At 41.8% G+C, this 26,239-nt stretch overlaps 1 protein-coding gene across 1 annotated transcript in view; it reads right to left on the reverse strand.

Moving 5' to 3' along the window:
- NDUFV2 (NADH:ubiquinone oxidoreductase core subunit V2) overlaps nucleotides 1–26,239 on the reverse strand; it is a 134,597-nt gene that overhangs the window by 83,666 nt on the left and 24,692 nt on the right. The window contains exon 2 of the mRNA XM_069216625.1: nucleotides 7,196–7,261. Coding sequence (XP_069072726.1) covers nucleotides 7,196–7,261 — 66 coding nt within the window. The remainder of the gene's footprint in view (nucleotides 1–7,195; nucleotides 7,262–26,239) is intronic.

The following is a 26,239-nucleotide window of genomic DNA, read 5'->3' on the forward strand; positions in this document are numbered from 1 at the left end:
GGTGAAATAGATTGGTGATAATATTTAAAAAGACGAGTGTTTGGTAGAGTTTTGTGTAGTAGTTGTTAGTTAAGAAATATTTTTATTGCAGTATCGAGCACAAAACAATTGATTTTGATTCAATAAGAAAGAATGTTTTGTTGTAAAGATCAGGCTGAGTATTGTCTAGCGATTATCATTGTCATGTTAAATGTTTGGGTGAATTTACGTCAGAGTGAAGTCGTTGTAATGATATATTTTTTATTTTAATTTGTGATTCTATGTTTACAATTTTGAGTAATTGTATATTTGGATTATATAAATGTGGGAGATTTGATTATGGCGATAATGTTAAAAAAAGACGATCATGTCAAACTGTATAAATAATGAATCAATATGGCGGCCGGCAAGCCGATGAAGGCAGTTATGCCAAAACGCGTTCCTGTTGTGTCTGAGTAATAAAATTCACTAATACACGCTCTGGAGTGCTGCTTCCTTATAACAGTATTGAAGGAAAGTGTGGAGAGATATATATATATATATATACATATATACATACATACATACATACATATATATATATATATGCACATATATATACACACACACACAACATAGAACCAGACAGTGAACAGATTCCAAGGTTGTATATGATTTTAAATCAAACAATCATAAGCAGAGGTCCTGTCTGTTCATATACGTTATCTTCTGATGAACCCTAACATGTTTTGAAAGCAACTTAGAAAGGGGATTGTGACCTATAGTTAGTCTTCTGGCCTCATCAGGTCAAACGTCTTATGATAGTGGATTCTTGGGACCTTTAATAAGGCATCATGTAAGCAATGCATGCAAGAATACATCAAGACAGTCTATAATGCAGGTTAGTCAGTAGGTTCTTGTGGTGTAAACAAACAACAATGCAAAATCGGCCTATCAGTTCCTTAGACGGTCCTGTAGAGGTAAATGTATTACTTGGGAAAAGCACATCTTGCTTGTGTCACGCCACCAACTTGTTTGGAGATCATGTGGAGGCATTACACAATGCAAAGGTGTGCTTTTCCTGATTAATCAATTTATCTCCATATGGCCAAGTAAGGAACAGAGTGGTCCGTTTTGCATTGGTGGCTTCGTCGAGGAATACTCTTGTATATGTATATATGACCACTTTCTCCAATCAATACAAAGATGTACTTCTCCTGAATAATTAATTTACCTCACTGGAACTGTCCAGCTAACCGAGCGGCCCGGTATACATAGAAGACTCTACCTTGAAGTATACTTGCATGTACTGCTTACAGGTTACCTTGCTGAAGATTCCACAGTTTCTAGGGAACTTTGGTCTGATGACTTTTGTTCATAAGAGACCTGAGGACCATCTCCAGATCGAAACAATGTTTTCCCCTCAATAAGTTGCTTTCCAAACATGTTGTGATTCACCAGGAGTTATTATTTACGAACAGACAAGAACTCCACACGTTTGATATAAAATCCTATCTAGCCTTGGGATTTGTTCAGTGTCTTTGTCATTGTATACATACACTTGTTCCCTGTCTGAGCACTGAGTCGTCTGCACTAATTTGGATACATAATGAAATGTGTATATATATATATATATATATATGGTCCTGATAAAAAAAATGTGAAAACAATCATCATACAAGATATTTTGTCATGTACCCTTTTTCACAAACACTGGTGCTGAAACAAGTTACTAACTGAGTAGTAACACTTTCAAAGCAAACGTAGTAGTGTTGGTGAATGAGTCTCATAGGACATTGTTTTGGCTTATTACTTTAGGGAACTTAGGCAGTATTCCCCAGCATGCCCGCCTTAGTTTCAAAGGTAGATATGCTTACTCAGTTTGAAGAATGTAGACCTCAGAGGCAATCTCAAGCACCCCCCCCCCCCCAAACTTGCATCCTAAAACTGGAAGGAGTTGGATTTAGAAGAGTGAGTGCGCTGAAGGCACATGAAAGACATGTTACACTGAGCTTCAAGCTGCTAGCGATGGAAGGTGGTACTATAGGCTCACTTGGCAAGATTACAGACTAAGTCAGGACTTTGATGAGGACAAAGACATGAACGGGTAGGAAAAGCTTAGGCTAGGTGTGCTTTCACAGGGATATTGCATAGGTAGCAGGCAGATAGTCAAGGCAGTACTGATACACGTCATCACTTCATCTTCAACTACGGATTCAAACTCGTTGGCGCTACACTTGCCTCAATACTGAAGTACTCCTACACTTAACTAAGTAGATAATTCCGAACCACGCAGAACGCAGCAGGCAGCCTCCTCCAACATCACAGCACGCACACACCCTGCACCTCACAACAGTTTCAATGACTTCCCATCAACATCTCTTTTCAAACTCCTGAAACACACACTCAAAGTCTTACACAGCACTGGTCCAGCATACTTCAATACCGCCTCAGTTTTCAAAAATCTTCCAGACACCTTTATCAGCATTACACAGCACTAGAACAAAGAGAATACACTTCAAATGGACTCCAAAGGGGTGGAACGATCTGCCTCTACACATATGCACTGGCTCTAAAATGAGTGCATTCCACACGAAGCTGAACACTTGGCTCTTCAACTAGGTTACTCCATTGATCAGCCCTGACTACTCGTGTCAGTGGCAGGACACCCTCTTGTGTGATAATGCATTTTACAAAAAAAATCTTAACATTATGGAGAAGTCTGCACCAAATTCTGCACATATGGGTAACATTTTGTCCTGCTTCCCATGTTCGTCCTCTCTCAGAACTTAGTATTTGTTCAGTTTACTCTGACAGGTGCAGTAACGTCACAGCACTGCACATAACAATAGATATGACATAGGATATGTTCTCACTGACTATGCTGTGTGTCAAAAACTAAATTTCTTTGTAGTTTAGGACATTACCATTAGGGAACTTAGGCAGTATTCCCCATCATGTTTGCCTTCGTTTCAAAGACAGATACTCACTCCGTTCAAGCAATCGAAAGGCACTCTTGGACGTCCTCGACATGCAAACTGGGGTGGCATAGTGAACAAAACAACAATGAATTAAACCCAGATCTGTGACTGGGGGTGAATGTTCTGCATTGTTCAGCATCCGCCCATCATCCTTTTGTGACCCTCAACATGCAGACACAAACTGGAAGGAGTTGGATTTACCACAAGGAGTGCGACTCGGGTAAGCCATGCCTTCCTAAGCCTCATGCGGCTGTCATAGGAGCTATTAGTAAAGGTTCACCATACAAGTGGTCAGTAGTGTTCAGAATGGAGGCAGTTACTTGACAGGTGGTACAAATGTAGTCTAACTTTTTTCATTTATGAAGGTTGTGGATACACCAATTGTCAACCTGTGTGGGCATGTGTTTATAGAGGATTGTTTGAGTGCATTTTTTTTTTAGATGACTGGCTGTGAGGTTCTCTCGAATGGGGATTCTGTCCTGTGGTGTAAGAATGTGATGGGTCATCTCATGGCAGCAATATTTTGATGTGAGCTCACGTGACTGGCGGTATGAAAGTCTTGTGTGTGGTGCGTGAATGGGCCGGTTATAGTCATTTGTGTTTTGAAGCTATCATTTCTGGAGGTGCTAAAACCAACTAGAGTAAGTGATGGATGAACTTTAAAAATGTAGTACCAGATTTATATCTGTGACAGTAAGGATACTTCATTGCAATGGCAACAGAGTATCCTTACAGTGAAGATAATGGGCTGTCCATCGGAGATTATATATATGTGTGTACATATACACACACACACACACACACACACACACACAGAGGCAGCCCTTTGATGTAACTTTAGGGAAGTGTTTCTCCATCTCAGGCACGATTACACCACTCCCATGTGCCAAATGAGTAAGGGCCATCTGCTGCTGACCTCGATGTCTGCCCACCTAATTTAGATGTGTAGACATACAGGTCAGTTTTCACTGGCCGTCTCCACAAGGAAAACCATGGAGGTAAGGGGCAATGATAAGTGTCTAACACCCCCTTGCCCTGGTGAGGGGGCATTTTTTTCCCCCACAAAGAGAATCCGGCATTGGGATTTCTTATTAAAAAATCTTATGGAGTAGTGCGCTGAACGTAAAAAGGCATTGACAGGCACGGCTGTGAAGGCAGCTTCTGTCAACATTTTTTAAAGGACCGCTAGCATGGAGGTCACTTCTAACTTTGGCGGGTGGAGCAGACTCAACATAGCAGATGTTATGTCCTCTGCCAGGGCAACAGAGTCTTCTTTGTCAGCAAAAAATGTAAATATGACCCCTATTAAGAACTCCACTTTTTTTTTTTTTTTTTGCAATGTGCGTAGCTGTGGATTTTGGGCCCAAGCTGAGCCAGCATCTAGGCAAACCTGCACATTTTTGTTAAACTAGACAACCAGGGGAATCCAGCGGTGCATGACTTGAGTGGATCTCACAAGGTATTTTTACCCAGAAGCCCTTGCAAATGTCAAACTTTGGGAAGAAACATACATTTTCCTCACATTTTGGTGACAGAAAGTCCTGGAATCTGTGGGGAGCCACAGGTGTCCTGTCACACTTTATTCCTACACGTCTCCCATTACGAACGGTACCCCACCTGTGTGGGTGTGCCAAGAAAAAAGGACATAAAAGGCCCTAAAACGCTATTTTGAGAGATAAACAATAGGGGCTGGTGCATTATTTGGGGCCATGCTGTGACGCCACTCATGCAAACATACCAACTACAAACATTTTACAAAACTAGACAACAAGGGGAGTTCAGGGTGGTGTGCCTTGCATGGATTCCCACAAGTGCTTCTTGCCCACATTGCTCAATGTTAAGAACTGAATATCGTCACTCACAATGAAGATAGCCAATGGCACAAGTGGGCTGAACCTAATGCCCATGCTGTGGTGGGAGAAATAATGTAAATTACACAACAGACAAACGAATGAAGATGGCTGGGTGAACACCCCAGTAAGTATGTGTGTATTTGTATGCATCTCAGAGCAAAAAGCTTTCAGGCTTAAAGCGGTGCAGAAATTACGCAAAGAACGGTAGTTCCCAAATTTTAGGCAAGGGCAGCCTTAATATGGAGCATTCTACAAGGACACCCCAAAACTAAGGAGTGGTGAGGTTGATGTCTGTGTATAAATAATATGAAAAGCTCGACAAGAATTAGCTGCCACAGTCCCTTACAAATGTTCTAATTTCTTTTAGCGTCCTCGCCATTAAGTACCTTCTCCTGACCTCATCCTTAATTTTATATTTCCGCTTTGCCTCACATAAACAAAGACCAGATTTTCATTAGAAGAAACAATCCGAATGTCAGAGCGATCTTTCCCGAGTGCCAGTAATGCTGCTAAAAGAAGCGTAAGAACCTGGCAGGCCATTTGCCTCGTGCAAAGTGTTTCTCAGGCAGGCAAAACGTTTGTCAAGGAGACGCTGCATTAGTAAAGACTTGAACAGCTCCTGAAAGTATGACACCTGGGGATAGTTTGTCACAAGGAGCCAGGGATTCTTTCAGCAACAGAAGATGGAGGGCAGGGGACAGATGGAATGAGCTGTGCGAAACAAATTCAGAGTAAAGGAGCTCTACAGTTTCAGCGCAGTATTATTTTCTCTGTGGTTCGATCGTTAACCAACAAACATTTCTGTAAACCGATCCAGTTAAGCTCTATATCAAGATGTGAAAAGAAATATTTAAAAAAAGGTACAATGGCTAAAACCAAATTAGAAAATACGCAAGTAATCAAACACTTACACACAGGAAATGCAATCCCTACCAAGCCTCTAAAGTTACAACGGTCAACAACGTACTTTTACACGCAAAGAACTTTAAGCATAAAGTGTTTTTGCAACGTGCTCTGGGCCAGATAGGCCTCTTATTCCACTAAGCATTTCCCCGATGGGCTGGAGCCACTGAGGCCGGTTTTGGAAGCCAAGATCTGTCACTTTCCCCAGCTCCCCAAGATAATTGCAGCAAGCACAGGGAGGCCTGTAGGGAGAAATAAACAGTGGGGGAGGTAGGGAGAGAAGACAGAGGAGAGAAGAAAAGACTGGATGAATGGAAAGATTGTGTGAGAAGACAAAGGGAGCGGGGGTTAGTTTAAGCATTTTTGCCAGGGGTTGCTTTCGGTTACACAGGCCATCCCTGAATGTGCTACTCAGAACTGCGTCACCTTTGACTTATGAAATCCAATCAACGGGTCTACACTGCCTTACAGCACTGCAGTGTAAGAGGGGCCAGGACATATCCCCACCCCCCCCCCATCCACAACACCAGTCACCCAGACCACACTACTACATAGACCTTATGGATGCTTTTAAACATATTGGTGCTGCAGGCATTAGGACTGGAAGGGTGAATTGTTTGAATACATACTGCAGAAACACTATTTGGCGTGCTCCAGTTCATTTCCAGCCCAGACCTTCCCAGAACATGGTATAGAATAACTTTATCTCATTAGGAATAACTAAGAGAGACTTATTTCCATCTGTACTCCAGGATGATCCTGAAGAATTGTGAGAGAACAATGACCTTTATTTGGAATGGGTCAACCCCGTGAAGGAAACAACTGATTCTCCTCTCAAAGAAGGGGGTGTTCGAGCTATTAGCTGGTACCGATTGGTTAGTGGCAAACCTGTGCCACTGACTGTAAACAACAGTGTTCTGTGGATCATATGTTTTGCAAATAAACCAGCAAGGTAAGTGAGAACAGGCCCGAAGGAGTCAATGGTGCTCCCATCGCGAGCGCCGCATCAGCTGTATGGCGCAAGACTAACCAGGGCCCAAGTTCTACACCACGGGCTTTCCTCTGATATTCGTAAACAATAGAATATCTATAAGCATGTACGTGATCCCAGAAACAATTGATTTTAACTGACATGTTCACTTTAGAAATTGAGGTACATGTACTCTCAGTGAATAAGCCATTTTTAAACTTTAAGATTCTTTATCATGTTTTACCGGACCTTTACTCCATCATTTACATGCTGATTCTGTGATAGCTCGGCTCATGCTTTGACTCTTAAAAGGAAGTGAGTCTTATAACTCGGATCCCCCCTATAAATTACCAGGCGCACCCACCTCTATGCGACCTTGCAGAAAACCATTGTTTTATTTAGGGCTTCTGCTAATAATAGGCCGATGGAGGCCAACAGGCTTGCAATAAGTGGCTGCATGATGAGCCATCCAGCGAACTAGCATTAATAAATCAAACACACTTTTACTCCGCGCACATAACATAGCTTACCACGAACAACGCTCCTCCAGCTCCACTGCGCAGAGGTGAGTTATGCAGGTACCGGCCATTTCGCACCTACAAAAAGTTAATACTGAATTATTTAGTGATAAACAGGAAAAAAAAAAATCACAGCAACAAACCGATTACAATGCCAAAATGACACTACTTTGTGTATTCAAAATTAAAGCAATTTGCAGGGCATTAGTGAGGTTATTACAGGAATGATTATTTGCATAATTTTCTTATTGTAGGACATCATATTGGGCCAATTTTGAAAAAATATTCTAATGTATTCCTAACTCAGCAAATTCTAATTTATATATAGCTCTGTTACAGAACCCAGATACCTATAGTATTTATGCTTGTTGTATTGATAATGGTACAGTCTACCTACTCTTAACGTTTGGTTTAACCTACAAGGCTACATGGGTATATATAATGATCAAGTTGGGCATTTTACTGTCCTTGAAAGCGTTGGCGCCTGGTCTGGTATGGATAGCTATAGGTGAATCTGCAGGCTCTGGAAGGAAAGGGTGGAGTCACTTTATCAAATCAATATGGGCTACTCTCTCTTGGAACCAAGCAAGAAGGTTATTCTCCCGCTTCTGGAAAAGGGTAGCTGGAAAACTGGTTTAACTGGCACAGAAGACTCGATATACAGTCTAATCTTAGATTGAGGGGACACTGCTTTAGAGTACTTAAATATCTATCACCTGCCATGCAGCCAATGTTTAATAGGAGAAGTGGTCATAGGAGTTTTAGTTTTTTTTCACTGGAAACAATGGAGAATCATGATGCTGGTTGAATGGAAAACTGTCAAAGAATCATGAAAGCTAAAATTGAGGTAGAATACTAGATAAATAATAAAGTATCTACAGACATTCACAGAATATATAAATAGTGATGTAGAATCATGATGGTTAAAAGGAAAAATGTCAAGGAAAGTTTAACTTTCAAGTTGAGAGATGATAATGGTAGAACATAACGTGGCCTATTTTACATTAATCTAGAACTGCAATTTCAAATGGTTTGCATATTACTGCATGTTATTACTGCATGTATGGTTTACTTAAACTCTTGGCAAATATTAATAATGAATAAATCAGAAATAACTCTTAATTAGAACTTGCCACAGTTAAGGAATGCTCACTGTATCCAGAATACAATTCTTCAGTGCCTTAATAACAAAGTATGTATTTTATGACAAGTAGATGTATGGACTCATTACAAAAAAACAAAAACATAGCAGGTACTAGGTGCCCTAATAGCATACGCTTTCTGTCTCAATAATGAAAGGATGAAAGGGGATACAGAAGACCAGAGCTCCGATGTGTCTCCAATCGCAGGCCAGAAGAAAACTACAAAACTTTTTTTTTTTTTTTTTTTTAACTTTTCAACTTAACTAACAACCCGTGCCGATTTCATTTCCTGGGCTCTGCCAGCACCAAGCACCTATCTGAAACGAGCACAACAGGCAGACATGCACAGTGGTTGAGTAGGGTGTGTATGCGCAGGGTAGGCAGGATGCAACATTGCCAGAGTCAAAGGAATACCCCCCCAACAACCCTCCCAGTAATCAACGACCTCGTATACAGACATAAAAGATGAATACATAACAATGAGTTGGAGAATGGAAAGTTGCGTTACACGTGCCAGTGACTTAGCATGTGTGTGATGCTGGTGGTGGCTAGAAGTAATCTAGTAAATGATGAACTTGGTATTTTTGGCGAGTCCATTGCAACTATTGATCAGAAAATGCATTTCGCTGAGTCAATTTACTACACACACACAGCCCATGATGGCTCATGGATTTTGTTGAAATCTTTTGGTTACATGTATAGTAACAACTTTGTTTTTCATTACTGATGGTGAGATCGAGCTGAAGTGCATGTTCTTTATTGTGGACATTAAAATTTAGTACATGTGCTGAATGACTAGCTTTGTTGAACGCTTATAGTTACTGTCTTCATAGCCGTAAGGTTGGATCAGTCTGCCTTGGGGATGCTATCCTATTTTGCACGAGATGCTTAACATTACAAAGACGGAGGTTACCACAATCAGGAGACATGGGATAAATCTTTAATTAGATACTGTGAAAGAGATTGGTTTGTGGTGCCTGAGAGCACATTTTAACAAACAATTACTCGAACACCTGATTCTCTGTCAAACTCGCACTATTTCCTTCACAAATTTGGATTTGTCAGTCAGCCAAAAATGCAGCGAGGTTCGAAATAAGGTAAGTCTTGGCAAAGCCAATAAAATAGGTCTCCCAATTGGGTGGGGTGGCAATACGAGAGCGCAATATGGAGGGTGATGGGGAGAACGTCAAGCGCAACAGACAGCAACACGAAGTGCAGGGGGAGCGAAGTACAAGAGGGAGACAGCGGATAATGACTGCACTCATGGAATGCTTAACCGAGAAGGGAAAACAAAAAAAACAAAAAAGTGTCAGAAAAGCAAGATGGGGGGACCTATCGACTGCCCCTCCAACTAATACAATTGCTAATACAATACATGCCATGGGGCAGGGCAAACATTTGATCAAGTGGTTCACAGACGCTCTTCGGTCTCATACACAACATGATTATGTAGCACTACATATTGCCTGGGAGGGGGACTCTGGCACACCCTTCACAGACACACAATAGAAATCTGTCCTGTCTAGCCACACAACAATCCCCCGCAACTCCAGATTTCGACTTATACAATTTTACATTATTCACAGGGCATATCTTACACCAGCCCGCTTTAACAGATATTTCCTTCGATATGATGCAGCCTGCCCCCATTGCAATTATTTGAACGCAGATATCCTACACATGTTGTGGTCTTGTCCCCTTTTGCACAGTTACTGGGGATCTATTATTGCTTGTCTATCAGCATGCACATCACGCACACTGTCACCTACATGGGAAAGCTGCATGTTGGGCCTATTTTCTAGAGGCCCGCACCACAGGGCTACCACATGATTCATGGACCTGGGGTTTATAACAGCCAAGCGGCTTATCACCCGGAGATGGAAGGCTGCTGAAGCGCCGACTGTGTTGGCATGGAGGCGCTCCTTTTTGACTTGGGCGGAGGTTGAGGGGGTGGCCCTGGGGCGGGAGGATGTATTTGGTCTGCGTAGGTACCCCCTCTCGGCCAGATGGGACGAGATGCTGACAACCTTAAGCCCCGGAGATAGACTTTGGCCTAGTTGAGACAACTGAATTACTCAGAGTCACCTAGTGATCATGAGCCACAGGTGATATCCTGCCAATGTAGCTGGTATACTCCTCAATTGCTGCACTTTAATACCCAAAAGATAGGTTTACCCAGCGATGATGTGATATATTTGGACACAAGTTGGTTGTTGCATGGGCAGTTATTTCTGTACGCTATTCGGGGAATTCCTAACAAATGGAGGCATTGACGCATTTACAGGGAGTGCAGAATTATTAGGCAAGTTGTATTTTTGAGGATTAATTTTATTATTGAACAACAACCATGTTCTCAATGAACCCAAAAAACTCAAATATCAAAGCTGAATATTTTTGGAAGTAGTTTTTAGTTTGTTTTTAGTTTTAGCTATGTTAGGGGGATATCTGTGTGTGCAGGTGACTATTACTGTGCATAATTATTAGGCAACTTAACAAAAAACTAATATATACCCATTTCAATTATTTATTATTACCAGTGAAACCAATATAACATCTCAACATTCACAAATATACATTTCTGACATTCAAAAACAAAACAAAAACAAATCAGTGACCAATATAGCCACCTTTCTTTGCAAGGACACTCAAAAGCCTGCCATCCATGGATTCTGTCAGTGTTTTGATCTGTTCACCATCAACATTGCGTGCAGCAGCAAACCACAGCCTCCCAGACACTGTTCAGAGAGGTGTACTGTTTTCCCTCCTTGTAAATCTCACATTTGATGATGGACCACAGGTTCTCAATGGGGTTCAGATCAGGTGAACAAGGAGGCCATGTCATTAGATTTCCTTCTTTTATACCCTTTCTTGCCAGCCACGCTGTGGAGTACTTGGACGCGTGTGATGGAGCATTGTCCTGCATGAAAATCATGTTTTTCTTGAAGGATGCAGACTTCTTCCTCTACCACTGCTTGAAGAAGGTGTCTTCCAGGAACTGGCAGTAGGACTGGGAGTTGAGCTTGACTCCATCCTCAACCCGAAAAGGCCCCACAAGCTCATCTTTGATGATACCAGCCCAAACCAGTACTCCACCTCTACCTTGCTGGCGTCTGAGTCAGACTGGAGCTCTCTGCCCTTTACCAATCCAGCGACGGGCCCGTCCGTCTGGCCCATCAAGACTCACTCTCATTTCATCAGTCCATAAAACCTTAGAAAAATCAGTCTTGAGATATTTCTTGGCCCAGTCTTGACGTTTCAGCTTGTGTGTCTTGTTCAGTGGTGGTCGTCTTTCAGCCTTTCTTACCTTGGCCATGTCTCTGAGTATTGCACACCTTGTGCTTTTGGGCACTCCAGTGATGTTGCAGCTCTGAAATATGGCCAAACTGGTGGCAAGTGGCATCGTGGCAGCTGCACACTTGACTTTTCTCAGTTCATGGGCAGTTATTTTGCGCCTTGGTATTTCCACACGCTTCTTGCAACCCTGTTGACTATTTTGAATGAAACGCTTGATTGTTCGATGATCACGCTTCAGAAGCTTTGCAATTTTAAGAGTGCTGCATCCCTCTGCAACATATCTCTCTATTTTTGACTTTTCTGAGCCTGTCAAGTCCTTCTTTTGACCCATTTTGCCAAAGGAAAGGAAGTTGCCTAATAATTATGCACACCTGATATAGGGTGTTGATGTCATTAGACCACACCCCTTCTCATTACAGAGATGCACATCACCTAATATGCTTAATTGGTAGTAGGCTTTCGAGCCTATACAGCTTGGAGTAAGACAACATGCATGAAGAGGATGATGTGGTCAAAATACTCATTTGCCTAATAATTCTGCACTCCCTGTATACCAGTCTCATAACTCTATTGTACTCCTTTGTTGTTACATGTTACTGTTTTACTTATTACTATCTTAGAATCTGCACTTATGCACAAACAAATGGCTACTTTTACTGTCACGCAATGAAGCGGCAGGGTGATCAGACAAACAGTGATATGTATTTGGACATGAATGACTATCCGTCCACTATGCAAACCGCTGGCATCGCAGCCTCTATAGACATTAATAGATACAAGCTATGATACACACATCCGGGTAACCGACGTGCCAACCCTACGCGTCGGTGGCCAGCGAAAGGGCCCTTGCTGACAAGATATAAGGGCTCACAAAAAGTATAACTGTTGCAATATTTTGTTTGTCAGACACGAGAATTGTATTGATTTGTCATGTTAATAACTACAATAAAAAAATAAAAAAATAAACAAAAAAAAGAGGCTAGGCTCCATGGGACGGACAAAAACAAGATTAACAAGCAGGTACTCAAAAAAGAAGCAGGCAAATAAGAATGACAGGAACAACTGGTGGTAAGCAATGGGCAGGCTCCAAACCCTGGTATGTTCTTGGAAAGCCTAAATAAGTGTTAACGTGCAGTGCATATCTTATTAAAGGATCATTTAGGGGTTGATTATATCAGTGCTATTTTGATATCGTTCAAAGTTTGAGCTTTTACTAGTAAACATCTTAGACATTGGACAGCCCGAGATATGTTAGTGAAGCCACCCACGTGGAGTGTGGGCAATGGTGCCTGAACCAATACAGCTTAGGGGTTGTATGGCATTGTGCAACTCCCCCGTGAGTAGGACTGCACAGCCTCAGCGGCAGCCTGTTTAGCTCAAGAGCATTCACCTGCTGCTTTCATGCTCGATCATTTTTCCTTTGTTTCTACATCGAGGATGGGGTCCGAGAGGAAAAGGAGGAGATGGAAGGGAGTAAAAGCTTCTCTGCTGCAACTGGGAACGTGGAAGGTGTACTCTGGAAGGTTGAAATTGAAAAACAAAGCGCTGGCAAAGCCATTAGGAATAGAACTAGAAGTGCCTGGACGCTTCCTTCCATGTGGTCACTCATCCATGCGTACACGCAATCGACTCATTCATCATCCGTTTAGTCGGTCTGCCATTTTTTACGTAAGCAACTATTCATCCACCCACTGTTTCATATTTACATTTACACACACGTCCATTTATAATAAGAGAAACACAAACTACGCCAACATTGAAATGGCATTTGCTTCGAGGCTGGTCTGGGGATGTTGGGTGGTGGTGGGGGGGGGGGGGGGGGGGGGGGAGTGTTGTCTGTAGTTTGTGACTACTTGTGTGAGCAGCGTGAGAGACTGGTGAGCAGGGTGATGCTGGTAGCATGAGGGGTTCTTTGATGAGTGAGAGTTGTCTATAGTCTGCTAGACTGAGTGGTGTAGGGTTGTGAGACTGCTAAACTGTGAAGGATTTCAGACTGATAATGGTAGATTACAGCAGTTCATCTGTGAGGGATGCGAGGGTGGTTCTGGTCTGAAAGGGGTGTGATAGTAGGAGTCTGCTAGTGTGAGGAGTCTGACTGCTAGCAGTAGTGCCAGCCTGCTACTTCATCATGATCTCTCAGTGACAGGGCATCAGTCAGCAGTGATAAGACAACGGAGAACGCTGACCTCCAAAGCGCTGTCAATACAAAGCAGGTCACAGAGAAAGGCAAGCATCACACTGCAGACATGCACTCGTTCCAGAAATAGGTGTCACCATGAAAACGGAGAATGAGCTAATCGCCCTGTGGCCCGGTGGGGGGGGGGGTGCACAAATATGCATGCAAAATGACGTGACGGTCACCATGGTAACAAATAAATGCATAGCATCCTGATAGCTTCTGTATAAATAGGACATATTGTCAAGGGGAGCACTCGCATAGGGAACAACCACGAAGGGAACAATGCACGCTATTACCTTCCCTCTGAGCTCGAGCGCCAAGTCAGTGAACGCAAAGAATGCGAAGCTCTGGCCGGAGCTATTTCTTTGTTCTAGAGTGCGGATTTAAATCGTAGTCTCAATTCTCAATAAACCGTATAGCAGAAATGGGAGTCTACCTAACAATGAAGAATGCTCAGATAGTCCTGCTCAGATAAACTATAGAGAAACCAGTTACCTTTGTGTGGTTAGGAGACACTGCCCCGAAATGGTCCGAGTCCAAGAGAATAGCCAGGAAATTAAAATACCCTCACACTCTGAGCTAAACCCCTGATGGCACCAAGCAAGTAAAGCACGACTTTTCCTAGTAGAGCTCCCTTGTTTCTTCCATGCAAGTATCTATCCATTCATCCTTTCACTCTTCCATCCACCTGCTGACATCCACTATTTCACCTTTACATTTTGGCATCCATTTATTCTTTCATTGATCATTCAATCTTTCCCTATTCAATCCATCCATTAACCCAATGCCATCCATCTGTTCATCTAAGCATCTTCTCTGCCAACCATCGGTCTGTGTCTATCCATCCATCCATACAGCCATCCATCCATCCATCCAGTCATCTACCTACTCTGCCATCCAACCTTCCAGTTACTTACCCTGGCATCCAGTCATCCATCATATCATCTCTATGCATCTACTCATCCACCCACTCTGCCTTCCTCCAAACCAATCTACCCATTCTGCCATTGTCAACAACCCATCCATCATATATGCATCCACTCTGTCATTCATCCCAGCATCAATTTGTAAATCCACTCTGCCATCCATTCACTCTTCTTTTACCCACTTAACCACCCATCCATCCATCCTTTTACTCTGCCATTTTCACCTATCCATCCATTCATATATGCCAACCTTTCTCCTGTCCACCCACCAATCCATTTACTCATCCTTTCAGTCACTCATCCACCTACCACTTACTCAGCCACCCACTCTTCCATACATACATACTTTTACTTAATGTTCCTTCTATTTTTCCCCTATTCTATTTACCCATCCTTCTTTCTTCCCTGCTCAGTCTTCTATTGGCGCTGTATTCCTTATAGCAGTATTTATCGACTTTTGTCTGCTAACTTGCAGACAGAAAAGGCCCATAAAGAAACCCGCTACTGCTAAAGCGGTCAAAGCAGGAGGTTCACGACCCCCTAGTCTGACATCTGGCAGTACTGGGGGGAGGGTGGGGTGGAGGTACTGAGCGGAGCTAAATAAAAAAAATAAAAAAAACATTTAGTGAGTTAATAGTAACACGTACACTCCTTGTTTAACCAGCTTGCAGGTATCAAAGCGCCCCATGGGAGTGCAAATAAAAAGAACGAGAGCTGGAAACCAACGTTTAAAAAAGTCCTTTTGAAGCGTGACCCTTCTTTGTTTTTAATGATCAAGGAACAATGTGTTCTGTGCGAGTGGTTGCATGGAATGCAGCTACAGTGATGATGGATGTGCAAGGCAGATTGTGTTGTACTACAACATTTATATAACATTTACTACCCTTACATGGGGCACTGACGTACTTGCCTATATGGGTAGCACGCTACACTGGTAGGCTGTGTGGTTGGGACTGTGTTGTCTTTGTTTGGATCTTGTGTAGTAAATGTGTCCACATGGTGTGTGATGAACACAGAGGTGCAGTTATCATGTAATAGGACGCAGCATGATGGATGAAGAAGTGTCAGTTTATGGTTTTAGGTAAGGTGGTGGCTTTGAGCAGCTATATGGGTCCCTTTATGGTATTTATTATGCTTGTAGTCTACTTATCTGTTACTGCATTGGGTTGTCCATTATGGTCCTAAGCAGACGTAGGTTAAAGGGAGAAATGGTGGAGGCTCTGCTGAGATAGGCTTCGTTAATACCATCTCATAACCATTGTGAGATATCAAGAAACTGTCATAGTATGCAACTTTTAAGGAGCTGCAGTGGACTATATTAAAATCCTCCACCGGCAGATCTCTCCAGTTATTCCCTGCCTGCTCAGTTGGCATGGGTGGTTTATTTGCAGTAAGTTGGTACATATTGTGTGATGAACATGACCTTTAGACTTTTTGTCTTAAGTGAGTAGAAGTGTCAAGCAGTAAGAGATCCTTTTTATGCAAACAGTACGACAACAATCAACTCTGCCCAACGGCTGAGCATAATGTCATTAGTATTAGTGTGGGTCATGTACTGTATTGCAATTGAATTAATATAGCAATTGCCACCCCAAAGAGATGTGATGGCACTTTACACCAAGCAGCATGCTGCTACGGAACCTAGGGTTAGTAGTTTTGGTTACTCTTGGTTACTGGGATTAGCCTTCCTCTCTTAAGGAAACCACACAATTCGTTTTCTCCAATTTGCATATGGTGCATGAAATTAATGGGGGTCACGGGTGAGCTTTAGTGTGATAAAGGGAAGTGTGAATTCATGCACTGATAGGCAGTATTAATATCTCATCTATAGGCGATTAGTTATTGTTAGGCTGCAGAGTATGACTTTTAAAGGAGAAGTTGTGACCTTTGAAGCGAGCTGTTAGGCAATTAGCAAAAGTATAATAGAGGTATTAGCTCCAACATCCATGTGACTTAGAACATGCTGTGCTCAGAGAGACCAGGCATGCCACGTAAGAAACTGAGTAAGAGTCATTCGACAAAAACTGCATGCAAAATTGTAGAAAACATTCATGTGTTACAACATCACTGAAGGCCATGAGAACACAAGCATGCACGCACACACACCACCATCACCCACATGTAAATATATATATATATATTTTTTTTTAAAGAAACTTTTCATTTTCTCATAAAATATGGTGGAAGGAGACCTTAAAACAGAAATGTATTTTAAATGTTTGCACTGGAGATGCTCTTACCCTTCTCTCTGATTATCAGGAGAGTACGAAGAAGAGCAGAATTTGTTTTCATCAATTTTTGCAAAGTAATGGCTCTCCGGGCAGACAGCACTGGGGCTGTCTCCAATCTGGAGCACCCACAACATAGACAATCTTAATTTTTATTATACCTATCTAGCTGTCATTAAGGCTTCCTGTAACAGCAATCAGAGACACAAAAGGAAATGCCTTGCCTAGAAAAAGTCCACACATCAGCAATAGTAAATAGAGTCTCACCCCTTACACTTATGATCTTTTAAACCTGCAGTGCTCAAGGAAATTAATTTATCAGACCTCCCTTCTTGAGAATGCTTGTATTGAATTTCTAAGGGGATCCATGTCTCAATTCTTTCTCAATTCTGTGTCTGGTCTCCACCCTTACACCAAGCAGGCTATACACCTTCATTGTCTGAGGAGGTGACTGCAGTTGTTACTACAGCAACATGTTGCTCCGATCTGCAGAAAGCCAAGAGTTTCCTTCCCAAGGTATGAACGGTGTCCTTTAACCTTTGGCTCAAAATCAAATGTTGTACCTACATTAAATGTCCCTCAAAAGCAGACTGAGCCCAGACGCTTGGTTACACAGCTCAACAAATAAGTACAAAAAAAACTACACATGTGCACACAAGTGTGTACGAACGTTTCTGACCTGATAAAGCACACATGCCCCATGTACTGAAGGGAAGAACTTTGTGTGGATGTGCTCCATGCAAAAGGTAAATTGGCATCCCTCACAGTGAAGTTAGCCAATGCCTGAAATGGGCTGACCCACTGCCCCATAGAGTATGCTGCAGGATAAAAATGTCAGTGACAATAACAGACAAAATGGATGAGGAGGGCTTGCTGAAAGTCACTGTAAGTATAACACATATATAACACCTCTGGATTCTTCCCTCATCTATCCCTCCATTACTCTAGTCAATCCAACTAATAAACTCACATATTGTCTGCTCAAATTAACTCATTAAAAAAAAAAAAAAACTAAAACTGAACTCATATTTCCCTATACTAATCCACCACTAATTTCTCTTGGGTTCCGGAGTAGCGTGCTACTCGCCAAAAAGCGCTTCTACCCCCCCCATCAGGGGTAGTAAGCGCTATATAAATACTATTACAATATACACACACACAAAAACACATATGGACTGAAAAAAACAAAGGTCAAAGTAATGTTATAGTTAGGTGAAATGTTCAGTAACAACAAACATTTTAAACTCTTAGTCGAGAAAGCACACTTTTTCTTATTTGGTGTAAATCCCTTCAGTATTTTGAGAAAATAAAGAAAAACAAAAAGTGTACATCTAGGTGTGCAAATAACTTGCGCTGAATTTGCAACAAATAGTAAACCACAACCGGAGCTGAAGGTCATGCGTGGCGATGGTTGGGTAAATAATTAAAATGACAACACAAAAAAAAGCGTATAAATTCACCACCAAAAAAAAAAAAAATTACAGGGACGTTATAGTTAGGTTCACACTTTACCCGCACAAAACCACAGAAATTCAGCAATTATGGTTTGCTGAAATAACTGTAACTGGTGCCTTTAGTTGACTTTTACATGCACCCTTGCCATGCACAGCTAATTACTCCACTTATTAATCACTTAATACAATTGTGATATAATTAATAATATCAATGTAACATTAGCAGTAAATTATTGATGCGATAACTGTGCATGACGAGGACAGGAGCATTAATTACCTTAGGGCATGAGTTATATGCTAGAGCATATACAGGCGATAAAAAACGGTGACAAAACTTACCCGGTGGCAGGTCACTTTAATTCAGTACATAAAGGGGACGTGGGACTACTCCAGCATTTTGTGATAGACAGTGACCCTAGAGATCTGGGGGGTGGCAACATGAGAAACAAGCATTTGCAATGCAACAGGTCTCGCGTTTGCTCATGTTAGAGCTGATCGCGCTGTAAACTCCTAACCCGACTTTTCATCTATCGGCAAAAGTGCTTTTATGTACGGAACCCGAAAAAGTGAAATTAACTGTGTAAAGCGCTCGACTTCTGCCAAGCGAAATTGCGCTAGGAAAACAGAGAAAAAGTAGTCCACGATCTGACAGAAAACAGCGAGCCTCGCATGTTTTCTGTACTTGGTCGATGCGCTCGAGGAGGGCTAGCCACCGGAAAAGGCATGACGTATGCATGCCTTCGACTAATGAAAGCAAGCACATTTTACTAGGCAAGTCCACGAACCAATGAAAAACACTGACGTGACGTTGACAGGGCTCCGAGACCTTTTCTAATACCAAAATCGTCTCGCTGCGATACGCATGCGCGAGCGCATGCAACACAGGCTCGACCCTAAAAAAGCGGTCTCATTTAGAGTCAAGGTATATACTTGATTTGGACAGCAAAAGCCCTCAGGGTCTGAAGAACGAGAAGATTTATATACATTCCTTTTTAAGTAATGTAATTAAATAGGAAACACAATGTTTATTGCTCGTTTGGTTTATGTGCACTAAAGTATAAAAATTGTTTTGGGTACAGGCTAATGATGTAGTGACTGCAGAAGGCTAAATCATATAATTGAAAATAAACTACAGAACCACCAATGTGACTCAGACCCAAATTTACACAGTAAAAATAAGAGTGTTCACAGTGTTGGCACTGTTATGAAGAAAATATCAACAAGTAGAATCAGATAATGATAAGAACACAATACTGCGAAATATACAAAGATATGCTGTAATATAAACATATGTTTTTTCTATCAACAGGAAATTTGATTAGCTTGGATGTCCAATTATGACAAATGCTGAAGCTTCTGTGGATGAGCAAAATCTGTAGTCAATTATGATACTCTATGCATTTCGGGATGAAATGTCCCTTCTTCAGGGGTAAAGCTGCAGCTAATTATTTGAAAAAGTATTGGAAAGAAGGAAAAGAAAAAGAAAAAAAAAAAAGAAGAAGAACAGTGAACAAAAAGAGGTGTTACTCATGATGGTATCTACCACAAATAAAAGACTTCTTCCAGCACCACTTGTAAACAAGAGACTGCATATCAAATCAGCATCATACTAATGCTGAACGTGGGGGTGACAACCAACTATGTGAAAAAAGATCCATGCCGCAAACAAAAACGTGTGTCCTCCAAGTGAAACACTACTCACAACCACGTAACTCACAAAGAGACTGAATGGTGATCGAAGGCCAAAACGAGTGTGACAGTGCTTAATTTGTAAATCAATACGTGCCGGTGCCCAAAGCCCTCCTTTTAAACACACAGTTGCTGCATTTAAATGTGCGAGCATAGAATACTGAGGCGGCGTAATCCTGAAGATATCTCGGCCTCTTCAATCAATTTAAAGCCACTCACTACCCCCCTTCAGCTCACTCTTTCAGCTCTCTGCTTTCTACCTTTGTGACGCTTTTTCGTTTTTCTGTCGTTGAGGCAGAAGAATAAGCGCCGGCCCTCAGCACCGGAAACAACAAGCACAAATTAAGCACTGGTGTGACAGAACCCTAGCTAGACACGTGCTGGTAAAATGTGCCCATTGTAAACCATGTACTATCATCAAGCATAATATGGCTTACTTGTTTACTGGGAATAAACGGGCCGTCTATAGAAAAGGATAACCATCCAAGCGTTTTAAATGTCGGTCTAGCGAAACCGAAAAATGCTAAGAATTAGTCATGACGGTGTAAACGCCTCTGCCCGAATACATAGGCAGGTGTGTGTCAAGTACCCTGTATGGCTGCTCGGCAAATAATCTTAAAAGCCAAACAGCCTAAGGCCACACTGGAATTAAAGAGACCGTGCTGTAACAAAACGTAAGGAAAAAACACATTATGCAGCATAATTGACTAAACTGCTTCATGAGGAACGTAGTATGCAAAATGTAACCTTAACTCGAGCGTGCGCTCGTCCGTCTATACAGTACTGCTCTCAATGACGGGAAAAAAAGCTGCATCACAGATTAGACCCACAACTAGGGATTTAAATACATATGACCGCCAAGAAACCGGTTTAGCTAAACCAAATTGAACCCCGCCGACGGACTCCCAATGCCAGAACTGGGGACGGAAACGCTGGCTGTGATGAATGGAAACCCCATACATCTACTTATATACTGAAACATAGCCCTGAGAAATTGAGAAGTAAGAACAAGGGAAAGGAGAGAAAAGTATATATGGAAGTCGGATAGATATTAGAAAAGTAAGACTTCAGAACAAAATTACAGATTCCAATAATGTCAAATACAGTACACGCAAGAACAAATAGCCTAATACTAACTACCATGTTTCTTGACAGATACACCAACATAATTAAAATTATATATATAAAAAAATAAATAAAAATAAAATAAAAAAAATAAAAAGACATAACACATTGGAGGATGCAAACAAGTCTTGTGAACTAATAAACCACGTTGACCATTCTGTGACAAATGTGTAAACAGCAGTAATCAAACAATAGATGACTTGTAGTCCATGGTTATCAAAGAGTGGAAAATGGGAGGGGACTGTCAATGCTATGCAAGTCAGAGAAAACAGGACAGTTCTAAATTATCACTGAAACCCCGTGGGGTCAATGACTCAAAAAGTCTAATCTAAAATGATACACGTTTTAACAATGCGGAATTCACTTCAGGGCTGGTTTTCACCACCTCTAAAACATGGAAATGTAACTAAGCAAGGCTATGCTTGAATTGCAACCAATGAGCTGCAAGGTTTGAAGAAATGTTTTTGTTCCAAATCATGCTTTTGTGTTCTGTGATACGAGTTTTTCATCTGTCTTTCTATTTTTCCGATGTAAGCCAGTCCACAGGGACACTTGATGCAGTATACCACAAAGGATGAGACACAGTTTGACAATCTTGCCTGTGATAGGATGGTTAATATTGTTCCTTATGATAACATTATTTTGGCACTTTCTGGTTCTGAAACATTGGATGGTAAAAGTCGTTTTTGGAGATGACAAGATTTCTTTCAGATTCTTAGATCTAGTATATGCAAACAGCGGCTTTTTTGTGAAAATGCCTTTAAAATCAGGCTCCGTTTGTAGTATCACCCATCTTTTGAATATCACGTATACACAAAAAGGTTTGTCTTTTTGAGGATGGCATTTTTTTTTTTTTATTGCAATAAAGACTTTGGTCACCATTTTTTTGAGAAAATCCCAGGGAAAACCTGGAGCTAAATACAATGAATGATATTCCTCTGAAGTTGTGGAACATGCAACGGTGTCAGGTGTTATCCTTTTTATTCTAAACAAATTGCGAGTAAAGCAAATGGTTTATGAGACAGCAGATGAAAACTATGGAAAAACAAAGCATTGTTACAGTCTGTGGGTTTTCCATAAATGTTGGTACTGAGACCAGACTCATCAAATGTTAACCAACCATCCAGAAATGAGATACTCCTATTGCTAATACGGCGTGTGAATTTAATATTCAGATTCCTTGAAATCAACTGGGCAATCCAATTCTCAAGGTTGTCTCTGGTATTACGCCATATGCGAATGATGCATTCCATATACCGGACATGCATCACCATCTTGCCACACCAGGATGCATCAGTAAGAATGTATTCGTCCTCAAATTTCGGCATGTAGGTGTTTGCATGCATTGAAGCACCTGAAAAAACCCATGGAGGTCCTGTCCTCTGTAGATCAGATTGTCCACCCCACATGAATAACTGTGGAATGAACAGAAATTAAGAATCTCCAGAAGGAAAACTTTATTAGCTCATATATCCGGTAGTGGTAGCAAAGCCCATTCATCCGCTTAAAGGCCTTCCTGATGTGAACAGAAGTGTGTAGAGCAGGAATGCCAATTGTGCAAAGCCACAAAGGGACGTTGTCTTCAAAAGATATTCTCTGCAATTTTCTGAGAAAGTCTATGGCGTCTTGAATGTCTGTTCGCCACTGTTGAACAAAAGGTTGCAAAAAAGTATTCAGGTTGTCCATGTAATGACTCGCATCCTGAGACAATTGGTCTGAACGGTGGATCTGTGGGATGCTTGTGTATTTTAGGCATCATATACAACCGGGGTCTACATGGAAAATCAAGTCAACTTTTTCTTAGTTGTTTCATTAATCCCATCCAGGGATAAAAAATGTTTCCCAAAATGATAGCAAGGGTTTCAGCGAATACCTATGTCGTATCTTGATCAAGTGTTTTTTTTTTTTAAACCACATAACTGCCACTCTAACTGGAGCTCAAGTAGAATACCACGTAGTGACAGGAACTTTAAAGTTACATGTAGCTGATGGCGTCTTTATAAAAAAAAAAAAAAATAATTACACACTTTGCAATAATGAAATGTGCTTGCTAAATGGTCCTACGAAATGTATACTTTAATGACAGAAAATGAGTTTCCACGGAGATATAATTCAGATATTTTTAGCAAGCACCTTTATACATAAGCACTCAGGAAACCCCAACTTTAGGTGAACAGACAGGGTGACTTAAGTTGTCAGTTAATTTGGAGCACTTATGGATTCCCAAATTCTGGAGATCACTGTATGTGACTGTCTAGCCAATGGATGCTAATTTGCACAATATGTATTAGGCATTTGTATAAAGTGGTATTACAAGACTTTTTTGCTTTAGAAAAAAATGTGGATATTTAAGATCAGTCCGCTTTCTGTGCAAAAAGTTTTACTGCCTGTGATCTGTAGTTTATAATTTAATTTTTGATAGATTGGGAGCATGAAGTAATGCGAAATGTTTCAACATCTAAGTCTATAAATTGATAAAAGTTATATGCATATACAAACAGAAAGAAAATTCAGTTTCTGTACTGTGAACAAGGCCGTCTGGTGCGGCTGAAACGCGTAATGCAGCTACTCTCAAACACAAATAAATGGGTGTCCTGAAACGAACTCCGTGTTCTTCTGAAGCAGTTTGAAGTGGTGCGAGTACAGACCAGTCGTCTCCGTGCTCACTGGTGTTTCCCACGGTCTGGGGATCAGCGGCTTATGGCGCTGTGTAGTGTAGTGATTTGTATGTACAGATAGATACTGAGGCCATTCCACGGAGCAATCAAATGTTCACAATAACCCACAACCATCATAATCTTCATCCACAAAACATGAATATGGAAGCCGGCAAGGAATTGGCAGAATGACTGAAGTCAGTATCACAAGTCATCCTTCCACTTAGTGAGTGGGCTACAACATCAGCCTTGGTCTGAATTGCTTTTTCCTTCCTCATTCAGTGGTTAGTTCTTGTGCAGCTCGCCTTGTTCTTCTCTTTCCTTTTGCTGTTAGCCAAACTCTTCAGGGGTAATGTCATCCTGTTAAAAGAATGCCTCTCTCGTCATTGCTGCATATTCTGAATTTCTATTTCTTGTTGAAGTATGCCAGCTTGGATGCATTCCACTTATCCCAGTTTTCTAATTTCACTCACAACCCAGGAAGGGAAAGTACATTTCCTGATGGGCCAAGCTTGTGCAGTTCTCTACGATGTGAATCTTGCTGCTTCACTCTTACGTAATCCCACGTCCCCAGATTTTTTTTTTCTTTTCCTTGTGTTCTAGTTTCCTACATTCTGTGCCCGATTCACAGAAGTAACTGACACTTGATTAAGTTTACTACTTTTAGATTAACAAACTGCACTTTTGTATGAACTTACACTTTTGTAGGGCGTCCAGCCCTAACCATGGCCAACCACTAGTACTGCAATACTCCCTCATAGAAAATAATAGCAGTAGGGACTTACTACAAAATTGTAAATTCCTACACAAGTGTAAGTTATTACAAACGTACAGTTCGTAAATAGCATTTTTCGTACATTTTGTTTTACTAGTGTAGCACCACAAAACTTACTATCAAGTGCAGTTTGTGATTCACACCCTCTGTTCCATTTTCCTTTTACCTGTGCTTCTTCGTCTATGTACTTTGGTAAAGAATTATTTTGTCACACTGCTTAAATCCATGCTTGAATTCAAATGATGACACAACCAACCTAACTGTTGGAGCTTCTAGGTGTATTTAAACAGCTCTGTAGAAATACGCCCATGGTAAGAGGGCCAACTCCTGTCTCACCTATGATCCCCGTTTGGCATATGACATCTCTGCAGGATCTTGGCAGTCTAACGTGCGGGAGGAAAGCGGGTACAGGACACATGGGGGCCATTTTTGTGGAGGGTACTCTTCGGTCCTTCCAGGAGCTCATTGACACATAAGGTTTACCATTGGGACAAATTTCTGACATAAAATGCTGCAGATCATGCGATCACCACGGACTGGGGGCAGGGGACGCACTCACTGCACTGTTGCTCCACTCGATGCTGGGTTACAGAGATGCAAAGTTATAACAGCAATTTACACAGCCTTGCTGGTGCTCAGGTATTTGCCGGATGTTGCGATCTGCGACTGCTGGCCCTTCAGACGCACTTCTCGGACACACAGTGGGCTCAGGCCCTGCAGCAGATTAAGGGGGTCTCCCAGAAACCCAATTTAATTTTCTGCACCAAACATACCTCACACAGCGCAGCATGGCAAACATGTATCCCACCACTCTTTCTGGTGCCCTAGATGAGGGTTTTCTCCAGATAGTGCGAGGGTGTCCAGTGGTTGGGCGGACGTGGGAAGACATTGCAAGGAATACCTCTGCACCAAGTGACTCTAGGTGTGGCCACCCCAGAATCTTGTTTGTTAGGCATTAAACCCAGGGCCCAGGGGAATAAATATCCCCATAGGTTCAATGACTTGGCCCTTATCCCATACAACCAGCAAAAAGGAATGGTGTGGAAATCTCCCGTTTCCCCGGATGTGCAGTGCTGGCTCTGCAGTTTGTTAAAGTGGGCAATCCCTCTAGGGTGGCTCCGGACAGGAGATGACAGCAAAGGACCTATACATCTGGAACCTGGAGGTGATGAACAACATGAGACCCCCTTTAGCCCCTTAGGTGCCCCAATACCTCCTCCTTCCCCCAATTAGACAACAGAGGATAGTGTTGGGGTGATGTGATCTGTACCTGTGCTTGCAGGCTTGGGGGGGGGAGGGGGCAGGGGGGGAGGAGGGGGGACGGGGGGGGAGGGAAGAGGTGGAAGATAACTGGGGGGGACAGAGATTTAAATCTTGGTATTTTTGTGTTGACAAGGATCGGTTGTGAGGGTGGATAGTAAACAGGCTAGGTGGCGATGGTGTACCCTAAAATTGATGACCACCCCTATATAGCATTTGTTGGTTAGGGAAATGGTGGTATCTGATGGTGTGAGAGGACGTGCATTCTCACTGTAATGTTGCATATTCGGTATTGGGGACAGGGTGGGGGTGCTAATATGACTCTTT

Source organism: Pleurodeles waltl, chromosome 2_1 (assembly GCF_031143425.1).
Source record: "Pleurodeles waltl isolate 20211129_DDA chromosome 2_1, aPleWal1.hap1.20221129, whole genome shotgun sequence".
In the NCBI taxonomy this organism is placed as follows: domain Eukaryota; kingdom Metazoa; phylum Chordata; class Amphibia; order Caudata; family Salamandridae; genus Pleurodeles; species Pleurodeles waltl.